The 12,739-nt window shown below is 44.8% G+C and overlaps 1 protein-coding gene across 3 annotated transcripts in view; it reads left to right on the top strand.

The window, feature by feature from the left end:
* Positions 1–10,139, top strand: part of tmem178a (transmembrane protein 178a) — a 12,998-nt gene extending 2,859 nt beyond the window's left edge. The window contains exons 2-5 of one of the 3 annotated variants that reach the window (XR_013971296.1): positions 751–864; positions 1,778–1,915; positions 8,172–8,608; positions 8,797–10,139. Coding sequence is in view for 1 of the 3 variants with exons in the window: in XM_080879411.1 (XP_080735537.1) it covers positions 751–864; positions 1,778–1,915; positions 8,172–8,413 (494 nt within the window). In the remaining 2 variants the exon portion in view is untranslated. Of the gene's footprint in view, positions 1–750; positions 865–1,777; positions 1,916–8,171 lie in introns of all 3 variants that reach the window. The other 2 variants (XR_013971297.1, XM_080879411.1) reach the window with 2 other exon arrangements.
* The last annotated feature ends 2,600 nt before the right edge of the window (positions 10,140–12,739 follow it).

Raw genomic sequence — 12,739 nt, 5'->3', positions numbered from 1 at the left:
AGAAGTCTAGAAGCCTCGGTGGGAAAAAGTAAACAAAGCTGGGGCATAGAAGCAGAACCGAGTCGTATGTGTGGAGGGACAGTAACTGTGTGTATATGTAAGCATTTAAACACTGCAGAGAGTAGAATTAACAGTATTGTAGAAATTCATTTCACCGAAACAATAACGTGGCGCACAGTGTGACGCATGCACCAGTTTATTGTATTTCCAGACTTGCTTTCGGCACAATTTACAGTGCACGCTACTCTGTTTTTGTCAGACTTGAAATAGCCGAAATACCTTCACACTACGGAACTTCTATGGCTCTTCCGTTCGACAATCTCTCCGGCGTTGGAACCATCATCTGTTTTCTCTTCGGTCACGCTCGGTTGATTTTTCTAGTCGGCACACTCATTTCCTCCATTACCCGCTGGCTGCTTCCCAAACAAACACACGTGCGGCTTGGCACTTGTGCTGTACGTAACAAGTCACGCGACGTGACGCTGCGGCTGTGATTGGTTCGGCTCTGCGCTACTTAATTTGGATTGGCTGACCTTTTTTTTTTTTTTTCTTTTTTTTTTAAGAGGACAAGAGCGGCGAGGTCTATCGCGATAGCTTAATTTCTCTATCGAGTAAAAGTTATATCGCGATACATATCGTTATCGTTCTATCGCCCAGCTCTAGTCTGGAAACAGCAGGTGTGGTGATGCTATCAGCTCAGGTACATCAGTACGTGAATCTTAAAGGTGTCTCACCTGTGTGACTTTGCAGGCATTGCAGATCGCTGCACCGCCGTCAAGTATCACTTTTCTCAGCCAATCAGACTGAGGAACATCCCCTTGAACCTGACCAGGACCATCCAGCAGGACGAGTGGCACCTGCTGCGTGAGTACACACACACACACACACACACACACACACACACAGCAGTAATCACTAACAATGATTATATGACCACATCAGAGTCTTAGTCGCGTCTCCACACGGAGCGTCTGTGTGACAAGCTTCAGTCTGTGTGTGTGTCTGTGTGTGTGTGTGTGTGTGTGTGTGTGTGTGTGTCTGTATGTGTGTGTGTGTGTCTGTGTGTGTGTGTGTGTGTGTGTGTCTGTGTGTGTGTGTGTGTGTGTCTGTGTGTGTGTGTCTGTATGTGTGTGTGTGTGTGTGTGTCTGTGTGTGTGTGTGTGTGTCTGTGTGTGTGTCTGTGTGTGTGTGTGTGTGTGTGTGTGTCTGTGTGTGTGTCTGTGTGTGTTCCCTCAGTGTGGCGTTCAGGGTCAGTCGGTGTTTCTCAGACTGTGGGTGTTTTCACACCTGTGCAGGTGACCCTAAGAGCAGTCAGCTGTGTGTGTTTCAGTCTCACAGAAGAAGAAGAAGAAGTGATCCTCCGCTTCCTGCCGGGCACATGCTTGCGACCTTGGACGCTGCGTCACACGACCGCTCAGCGAGGTTGCTATGATTGGACGCTCGGCTCTCTTTACACCAACGCTCTGTGTGCTTGGAGTTGCCTCAGCACCAATCACATCACAGGATTTTACCTCTGTGACATCACCGAGCGCGTCAGCGCCCTGTTCACTGCTCACGTCCCTGATTATAGATTATAGATCACTCTCCATCTTTGAACTCTTCCTGTAATTGGCTTGTGTTCTCGCCGCCAACCTCACTGCCAGTCACTGTTGCCACGGAAACACACCATCAGTTTTATGTAACAGTACCAAGGAGTGGTTACCACGGCAATGTTTTGTGTTCCTTCATTTCCTGCACTGATCACTGTGTGCGTGCGTGCGTGTGTGTGCGTCCACAGACCTGCGGCGCATCACGGCAGGCTTCCTGGGCATGGCGGCGGCCGTCCTGCTGTGCGGGAGCATTGTGGCGTCGGTGGGCTTCTTCTGGGAGGAGAGCCTGACGCAGCACGTCTCTGGGCTGCTCTTCCTCATGGCAGGTAACTCACCTGCTCTGTGCAGCAGCCCAGTGTCTCCCCCTGCTGGTCGCAGCTGAGGTTCACAGCGAGTACTGTCTTCATCTGACCATAGAAAGCGTCTTCAGGCAGCTGTGGTGATTTGGCACTTTATAAATAGAATTGCGCCGACAAAAAAAATCACCAGAGAGATTTGAGTGGGCTCGGCTATCAGAGCATCAACGTGAAATCATTTAGAAAGATTCAAGTAAAAGGTGATGTGTTTGTTTCCATGGCAGTGTACAGCGCCACACTGTAACGTTTCAGTGTGGTGTGCATACTCCTGCCATATAAACTTCTAAACCTACGAGTGCAGACTGGTAAACCTTATTAACCTGCCTGCCCTGAGTAATGACTCACATTTGCTTAGTGACGAAACCCAAGGATGTTTACAAAGACTGTAAATAAACAAAAGAAGGCTAGAGGTGGACGGTTTTGTTGAGGTGAGTTTTGACAAGGTTACTGATGGACTCCAGTGATGGAGTAAAGCTCAGGGTGCAGCAAGTCAGACTCGGGCATTTATAAATGAGAATGAGGATCATCAGGAATCCGTGGAGATGAGGGTGGGGGTGACGTGTCCCCAGAGCTCAGTGCATACTGGAGCCTCTCCAAACCCAAACAGGACCCACTGCAGTAATCCAGCCATGTGGTGAGCTGTGTTGGCCAAGTTACTTTGAAAAAATAATTAATTATAGTTACTAGTTACCAGAGATGGGCAGTAACGCGTTACTGTAATCTGATTACTTTTTTCAAGTAACGAGTAAAGTAAGGGATTACTATTGCAAAAACGGTAATTAGATTACTGTTACTTTCCCGTACGAACGCTGCGTTACTGCGTTACTAAAACCGTGATTTTTTGCGAGAGTGTCTCATGACAGTGACGTAAGCGAGTGCGCCATTAGTGACAACAGCTGTGTGCAGATCAACAATGGATCACATATCGAGTGCGGGAGAGAGTATGAGCGTGCAGCGTTTAAAGCGTGGAAGTACTGACCTTACTTTGAGTTTGATTCCATAAAAAGTGACAAAAACATTAGTGTCCGCTGTGCGTGGGAAGAAAACTTCTTTTTACAGCGAAAAAACCCCTAAACTTCCAACAAGCACCGAGTAGCTACGACGTAATGGGAAACTCACAGAGAAACTCGCGGATTCTTCCACTGACCGCGGCACACCTGCACCAGGGTAACCCTCCGCCTACCCCACTCCTGCTTTACAGGTGAAAATAGAGCAACAGGACCGCTGAGTCTTTGACTTTATTTATTTTCTGCTGTGTTTTACTTGCATCTATTTGAAAGACTGAGTGTAAACACACAAAATATTTTATTTTTATGTGCTGGAATGTGCAGAAAATAGGTTTAAATGTTAAACTAATTTCTTCCAGTCAGAGAATGTTGCATATAATTAAATTTTTGCTTGATGCATAAAGTTAAAAGATTAAAACTAATAAAACAAGTTTTAAAAAGAGACTTTTCCATCTGATTACATTTTGTATGATGATTATGTAGAAAAAGTAGAATTGGGCTGAGAGATCTATCACTTTATCACCTCTTCAGGGTGTAAATCGTGTTTTTAAAAAGTAACTAAGTAATTAATTACTTTTGAAAATAAGTAATCAGTAAAGTAATGGGATTACTTTTTTGGGGAAGTAATCAGTAATTAGTTACTGATTACTTTTTTCAAGTAACTTGACCAACACTGCTAGTTACTTCTTTAAAAAAGTAACTGAGTTAGTAACTGAGTTACAAGATTCTAAAAGTAATTAATTACTTGAAAAGTAACTATTCCGTTACTTTGAAAAAATATTTAACCCTCTGGGGTCCAGGGTGTAATCAGCCATTTTAACCACTTTTGACGTCTAAAATCAGACACAAAAAACATCAAATTCGAGTAGAAAAGTTTTTTACTGTAACAACCACAAACATTTTCTTGAATCATATTTCATAACTTTAAATGCAAATAGAAATGGTCAATTTTAAAATCATATGCACAAGTTTGCAAACAAAGTTATTTGCAGCCATTTACCTTTGACCCTTTTTTTAAATAACCATTTCAAACTATTTACAGAACAATCAGCTGTTCTTCAATAAGGTGCCACAAATTATTTGTGCCACTGCAAATATTTCTGTCCACTATAAAGGAGAACATCACAGCCTGATGCCTGCAGGTCTGACAGCAGCAGGTGTATCACTCCTGTTTCTACCTGGAGACAGCAGCCGCCTCATTGTTCTGACACACAAAACTATCCACAACACTACACACTAACTACACAAGACAACACATTAACTACACACTCCAAACACGCTAAACGTCACAAATCTCTCAGATCTCAAAACTCGCTTTCTCTCTCTCTCTGTTGTGACAGTGATGTACAGTCTTGTTGGTATATGTATGATCTCTATACATTTTACATCAAATAAAAACTTTGGTTGTAAGATTCAGGTCATCATTTATTAAAAGTGAGACATTTTAAATGAGAATAAGTTTACCAGCTGTCAGCTACATAGAAAAGGATCCTGGTGTTATTTGTCTCTCAGAAACAGTTCATAACTTCAACTCATTCATGTCACCTAAAAGGTAAACCTGTTTCTCCATCACCTGTTCAGCTCTGATGATCCAGTAAGGACATCTCCTGGTTTCATCTTCATGTTTCCCTCTCACCACATATCCAAACCGACATCATGACCAGCAGCTTTACAGCTGTGGCTCCAGCAAACATCAGCTGATACTAGAAAGTAATATTAAATAAATTCTAACAACAGCTGATCAAGCTGAAACGTGCTGCTGTTGTTTAGCACGACATCCGCTGGTTTCTTCTTTCTGGCGCAAAGTGAGCGATAAACAAACAAGAGAGAAAAGCCGATCAGCTGATCATTGATCAGTTTCATGATTGAAGTAGCAACAGGAGAGGGAGGGGGGAGACTGAGAAAAGAAGAGGCAGCTGTGCAGCAAACACAGAATAACTCCAGCTTTGTGTCTTTTTCATTGTAGCTGAAGTCCGGCACAAACTGTGTTTCTTTTCAGCTCAATACCAAACGCGTAATATTTTCTCTGAATGCGAGACGATTCCGTTTGTACGGGACGGTTGGAAACTCTACTAACTAACATTATGAATAAAATAAAGTTCACTATCAGTAACATCAAAGCTCCCACCCAGCTGTATAAACACTCCGTCATGCTAGCTAGTACGCAGTACGAGTTATTGTAACTGACTGTAAAAAGTCAGCATAACTAAAATAAACTAAACTTGGTTTATATCTGACACTCAGATTGACTGCAGGTCATAACTTCTTACCTGAAGGTTTGATCAGGTTGATCAGTGGTTGTTGATCAATAGTCATGAGAATTTGCATAATTAAGATTAAGGAACTGACCTCCCAGCCCATTGTTCCTTGAGTGGCTGGTTTCAGTCATTATGCAAATGTAAGCTTGGGGAAACCTGCAGTCAGCTGAGACTGAAGAAGTCACCAGGATGATGATGAAACGTTTCTCCCACAAAATGCTGGTCTACGTCCATGTTCTAATTGACAAGTGACTGTGGGGGGAGCAGGGTGGAGGGTTTGTATCATCAGCATAGAAAAGCAAGCAGAGACCTGGAGGCAGATGATCTGACCAAGGAGGGGCGAATAGGTGGTGCAGTAAAGGGGTCCGAGCACAGGACCCTGGGGCACACCGTGGTTACCTGGAGCTGAGGTGGAGCCGGAGTCTGCCACGGTAATGAACTGTGTTCTGTTGGAGACCGGGAGAGTGCGGTACCAGTGACGCCAAGATAGTTGGTGAGGGGTGGCGTTGTTTTAATTCGGAGTAAGCTGTTAAAAGAAGGACAGCACGTTTCTACATCAGGGAATAAAGTTAGTGAAAGATTCATTTGCAGATGTGGTGACAGCTCTCCAGTGAGACATTAAAGTTGAATAAAACAAGCTCAGAAACAAGTGAAACACTGAAATAAATAACACTGAATAACGGCTTACCTTTACCCGAAAGTGAACAGACTCACCTTAACAGGGATGTTTCTCACGGTATCTCCTGTTTCTAATACTGAGGCACTGACACTGAGGAAGGCTCCCTCTCTGCTCTTTGAGCCGTTTCCGGGCCCAAAGTCAAACGATCACTGCAGCATCACTGAGAGTTAAAAACTGTCTAAATTCTTTCATCTTTAATAAAATGATCAGCGTTGCTGCTTTACCAGGTGTAACAATTAGGTTTAACATCCAGGCATCCATGAAAACAGAATTTATGAAATTTAACAGTTAGAAGTTAGCAGGAAGTTAGCTCGCTAGCTTCCACCTCAACATGATATAGCATGTTCTGACTGAGAGATTTCTGAAACAGATTCAAACGTACAGCTCTGCTATCACTTCCAACATAAATGAAGACAGAAAACTAAACAGAAGTGACGTTTGTAGGGTTACTGAAGTTTGGCTAGCTGCTATATAATGATGTGCTACGTGATTGCTAGCAACACAGCTATGTTAGCATAACATAACGTTAACTTTTATCGAGTGGAAAAAAGTTAACGTGAGGGTTCCCGATGGTTAGGGACAAATGCAATCACATGGCAGGATGCTGTGAAACAGCGGTCCCCAACCCTTTCTGTGCCACAGACGGTTTAATGTCCGACACTATTTTCATGGACCGGCCTTTAAGGTGTGGCGGGTAAATACAACAAAATAAAATGAAACGACAAAGACACAAACTGTGGTATTTTGTAAGAATAACAATAAACGTGAATTCACTGTGTAATTGTTTAACTTTATTAGCTGCGCCCTCCTGAAATGTGCCAACAACCTTGAGAGTAACATCCACCTCTCTTTATGCTCTCTGGTTGCTATGGTAACATGTACATATTTCTTTCAAAATAAGACACACGACTACAACACGGGAAAAGACCCAGGGAAACCAAATTAACGATAGCAACCCTGAAAACCATAAATTTCACACCCGAGCCTCAACTCTCGCGCCCCAGTACCAAACGGGGCCTGGGGGTTGGGGACCACTGCTGTAAACGGACCAAACTTCAGGCAGGAGAACAACTGAGATAATCCATCCACAATGTGAGGTTAATATACTGCTGCATGTGCTGGGCTGTAGTTACATCGGAAGGTTTTTATTACTGTGCTTTAAAATGAACAATTCAATTCAATTTTATTTATATAGCACCAAATCACAACATAAGTCGCCTCAAGGCGCTTCATAGATACAGAGAAAAACCCAACAATCATATGACCCCCTATGAGCAAGCACTTTGGCAACAGTGGGAAGGAAAAACTCCCTTTTAACAGGAAGAAACCTCCGGCAGAACCAGGCTCAGGGAGGGGCGGGGCCATCTGCTGTGATTGGTTGGGGTGAGAGAAGGAAGACAGGATAAAGACATGCTGTGGAAGAGAGACAGAGGTTAATAACAGATATGATTCAATGCAGAGAGGTCTGTTAATACATAGTGAGTGAGAAAGGTGACTGGAAAGGAAAAACTCAATGCATCATGGGAATCCCCGGCAGCCTACGTCTATTGCAGCATAACTAAGGGAGGATTCAGGGTCACCTGGTCCAGCCCTAACTATATGCTTTAGCAAAAAGGAAAGTTTGAAGCCTGATCTTGAAAGTAGAGATAGTGTCTGTCTCCTGAATCCAAACTGGAAGCTGGTTCCACAGAAGAGGGGCCTGAAAACTAAAGGCTCTCCCTCCCATTCTACTTTTAAATACTCTAGGAACAACAAGTAGGCCTGCAGAGCGAGAGCGAAGTGCTCTAATAGGGTGATATGGTACTACAAGGTCATTAAGATAAGATGGGGCCTGATTATTTAAGATCTTGTATGTGAGAATTCTGGATTTAACAGGAAGCCAAAACAGGAGAAATATGCTCTCTCTTTCTAGTCCCTGTCAGGACTCTTGCTGCAGCATTTTGGATTAGCTGAAGGCTTTTCAGTGAGTTTTTTGGACATCCTGATAATAATGAATTACAGTGGTGATAAAAACAGAGAGAGGCCGACAGGGATGTTTTTAGGGGTTTATTGAGATTAAATAGAACAAGATACAAAACATGTTAAAAACACAACAGCCTTAGTAAACACAGACTAGTTCGGACCTGGAGGCAGGATTCATACGTCATCACTTATAGACCAGGTTGTGTTGACAGTCAGAGGGTTCATATTTTACCTGTTGGTAATGCACCTGCAGGTCTCAGCCAATTACAGCCAGCACAGGTTCAGGTGTCAGTCTGATCTGGTCTCTGATTCGTTCTCAGGGATCTTCTGCACCATCTCCCTGTGCACGTATGCAGCCAGCGTGACCTACGACCTCTCCAGAAACCCGCCCTTCATCTACGGCCTGCCGGCTGACGTGGATCACGGTTATGGCTGGTCCATCTGCTGCGCCTGGGCCAGTCTGGGTCTCACTGTAGCGTCTGGCTGCCTCGGCACCACCTTCCCCTTCCTGAGCCGGGCCGGAGCACTGCGGTCCAAAACCGCCCATGAGTCCTCCGTCTGAGGCGAGGAAGAGGATGATTCTCGGACGACAAAAGGTGTATTTTTGGCCGGTTCCGTAATAGGAGGGGCCTCGGACTGCAGACGGAGCTGCGCACCTGTTCGTGCTCCTGATTTGGACCCAGCTCAGGTCACCTCAGCGTGCACTCTGAGCCTCGCCTGGTTCCTGTGATCCATCTCTGCAGTGGTGTGGCCAAAGGTACCATCAGTGATCAAGTTAATAAAAGATAAATTAGCTGTTGGTCAATCAGGTGAGTCATCTGTACTTACCTGACATCAAACATGTAAAGCCCAGTTGAGAGTCAGACAGGTGGCCAGGTCTCAGCAGCCGTCTGTCAGTCAGCTCTGACTCACCGTTTTCTTTCTGCTGTCCCATCGTCCAATCAGAAGCTTCATCGGTGTGAAGGTCACCTGAACTGAGGCAGGTCACAAAGCTGCTGCAGCTGGGTCCCCATCAGGAGCAATAACAGGAAACACACACACACACACACACACACACACACACACACACACACACACAGGTGTGCGCTGGGATCCAAACCTGCTGCAGGTGTGATCTTCATGGAGCCTTCCCATGCGGATGTTTCGGAGCGCTGTGCTCCGATCAGTCAGTTGGGCGGAGCTTCAGGTGCACGCAAGCGCTCTGAGCTCAGGTGAGTGTTATCCAGTCATGCGGGGTTCACACGTTGCTTAGGCATTTGATGTTCGGGTGTGGCCTTCTTAGTGATGACAGCCAATTACAGACAAGCAAAGCTGATTGTTCTTGTTCGGCTTGGATCCACAAGCCAGTTCAAAACGTGATAGGTGTGAATCCCGCCTGATGGATCAGAGTCTGAGCTGCAGAGCGTCACGTGACCAGGTGGCGTGCTGCAGGTTTGGATGGCGGCGGCCGCTCACAGATGTGTATATAAATGTGCTTTCAGCTGCGAGCTGAGCCACAGACTGAACCCTTTACTCTGCGACGCTGAGCAGGTGCTGCTCGCTGACTTCAGGCTTCCCGCAGGAGGGAACGCACTGACAGATGATCCAGGTATCAGTGCTGCCGCTCTGTTATCAAACAAAGGAGTTGACCTTTAACCTCTGACACCGACTCCTCTGTAAACAGGGTATGACACCATTTATGTTTAAGCTTTTTCAGGTATCAGCCTCTGAGACTCTGCATCAGCCTATCGGAAGCCCCGATGCCTTCTCGTGACCCCCCTGTACGAGCAGAATCGGACGTTTGAAGTTCAGGCTCTGAGCTTTCAAAAACATCTGGAATTACAAACATTCATCCACCAGCTGCAGACACCAAACTGAGAATGTCCACAGCATCCTTCCCATCATCAGGAGGAGGGCTGATGATCAGCGTGAGGAGGACTATCAGGGGGACGGACCCATCGAGGTCTTTAGGCTCCTGAGGGAGAATGACGGTGGATGAAATGTTTGTGTGCGGCTCAAAGTCAGAACTTTATTTAATTTCAAGCCGACACGCAGAGTGAAACGGTGACTCACCATCACTATCGACCTTTAACCTGTAGATTCCACACTGAAAGCTCCCATGTTCCTCCTGATACCCCATCATAGCTCCACTGTCCCCTCATGGAACCTTTGCTGCCCCCTGCTGGACACAGCTGTAAATACATGGTGTAAACATGATGGGACTCGTCACCTGTAGCTGCTCCTGTGGAAGATCTGTCAGTATTTGTTGGATGTATTTATATCTGAGAATTAAATATTTGTTAAATGTGTGTGAGGCGTGTTATTGTGGTTCTGATAACATCACATAATGAAGAGGCGCAGGCTTCACTGAGCACATCAGGGCAGCACAACTCACGTGGACTGGATCCAGTTACCAGGTGAGTTAGAAGGTACCCGGTGGAGACAGTCACATGTGCTGCTGCTCAGAAAAGTCTGTCATTCACCTGTAACATGAACCGTGTGACCCGGGTAGTTGGAAGAGCTGATGTTCTCACGTGTACAGGTTTCTTATTTTCTAAAAGGTACCTGACCCAGCCTGGCCCTGAGCGAATCTAAATGTTTGTCACTGAAGAACATTTCAATAAAGTTTCTTCCAGCACCATCAGATGCTATGAAGCAGTTCAGCACAACTCGGAGGGAAACGGTGACTTGTGACCATGAAGAAGAACCACTGAAACCCAGAAACAGGAGCTCAAACCATGAGGGAGACGTATGTCTGTGAAGGTTCTCAGTCATCCAGGTCATTGCAGTCGAAGGAGCTTGGAAAGAAAAGCGTCTGGACTTCTTTAAGTTGCTTGAAGACGTTTCACCTCCATTCATCGGCGAGACCAAACAGCCACTTCACAAGCGCATGGCACAACATAGAAGAGCCACCTCCACGGGACAAGACTCAGCAGTCCATCTGCATCTAAAGGTCAAAGGTCACTCTTTCAAGGATGCCAATGTTCACATTTTGGACAGAGAGGACAGATGTTTTGAAAGAGGAGTGAAAGAAGCCATCTATGTCCACTGTGAGTGACCATCTTTGAACAGAGGCGGGGCTTACGACACCAACTCTCTGCCATCTATAATCCAGTTTTGAGATCCTTCCCAGACGCCTTAACGCCCACTCACATCCTGGGCCATCTGACCTCAGGAAATCACACGATAGGTTTCACAATGAGCTCCCCCAAAACCCTGGCTGATTGGGACCCACACCCGTTTTTATACCTTGGCTCATGTGATTAGAGGATCATCAGGGGGTCCTTTTGTCCCTCTGTGGGGGGAAACTCCCACTGGGTTTAAATCTGGGACTCTCCACCATTTGACTCTTAGAACAGAAGAAGCTTCTCGGCTGAGAGGTGAAACGTCTTCAAGCAACTTAAAGAAGTCCAGACGCTTTTCTTTCCAAGCTCCGTCGACCATGAAGGTGACAAAACTAAAGAATCAGGAAACTGGAGAGAGGTCTGAGAGCTCTGAGTCTGCCCAGAACGCTTATAAGAACAAGGTGCGCCATCACAGAGATGTTAACATTGTTTAAATATGCAGGGACTCGGCTGCTTATTATCACAATGACAAAGAGACTGTGCTTAGAGTGACCATCTTCAGTTTATGTTGAAAACTTCATTAAAAGTTCCCTAAAATCTTCAGCAGCCTCTCAGAAAACATGAGAGCCTTTATTTCCACTCAGCTCTTTGGGGGTCAGCACAGTCCCTGTTCCGTCCTCTTCTGGCTTCACTGGGGTGGCTGTGGCTCAGGTGGTAGAGCAGGTCACCTGCTAATCTGGAAGGTGGGTGGGTATCAGATGTCAGGTATCCTTGGATGAGATACTGACCTGAAGTCACTCAAATGAATGTGTGCGAATGTCAGATAGAAAGAGCACAGAAAAAAGTGCTTGTGTGAAGAATGAGGCAAGCTGTGTGAAGTGCTTTGAGTGCTCAGACTAGAAAAGCACCATATAAGAACCAGTCCATTTACTGTTCCAGTGAGAGCAGCCTTAAGCTCAAAGCTATTTTGAAAACCCACCACTCCTTTACAGCTGCCTGTGGACGCCAAAGGGTTAAAATATCCCCATTTATTGTCTAAATCCAGCCATCCAGTCAGATCATGGTAGCAGTAGGTTAAACAGCTATTCCAGAAACCAAGGTGTTGCCGGGTTAGATAATATATAATCTCTCCATCAGGTTATGGGTGCAGCTCAGTGCTGCCGGTGAAACAGAGAGATCTTTGGATCTGTGGAAAATATTAGTGTGTATCAGGAAGTCAGAACAGTCATTGCTGTAAATGATCCTGAGGTCCTGATTCATCTTCCAGTTGGTCGACATTTCTGTTTCCACGGGGCTGATGGTTGTGTGAGTCTTTGTGCAGCAGGGGCTAGCTCGTTTTATGTCTGATACACACATATCTAAAAATGATTTTTAAGATTAGATAACCTAGATTAGTCCCACATGTGGGAAATGTGTTTGTTACAGCAGTGGACAGTGCAAAGTTGCATAGAAAAATTAGAAAAAATACACTGGAATAATATATCTATGAGATACTGTACACAATAGAATAAAATAAAAATAAAATACTCTATACAATCGAATAAAATAGAATACAAATGCTATATACAACTGAGTATAATACAATGATGCCAAAAAGAGTATTGCACATAGTGTTATTGCACATGTGTGGATGTGTTTGATCAAGTCTTTGTTGTGGAGTCTGACAGCAGTGGGGAGGAAAGACCTGTGGGACCGAGAGATTTTCTTTTGTACATTAAGATTTTGTGTACTTTTTGATATTTTGGTGTTATTTTTTGTTTTGTATTTATTTATTCTTTGATAAATTTTGAATATTTTTGTTTCATATTTCATTTTTTTTTGTTGAATTTGGAATCTTGTTAGTT

The sequence above is a fragment of the Rhamphochromis sp. 'chilingali' genome (assembly GCF_963969265.1).
Source record: "Rhamphochromis sp. 'chilingali' genome assembly, chromosome: 4".
Classification (NCBI taxonomy): Eukaryota; Metazoa; Chordata; class Actinopteri; order Cichliformes; family Cichlidae; genus Rhamphochromis; species Rhamphochromis sp. 'chilingali'.
The sequence above is the reverse complement of the archived record's forward strand: the minus strand, read 5'-3'. Positions and strand labels throughout refer to the sequence as shown.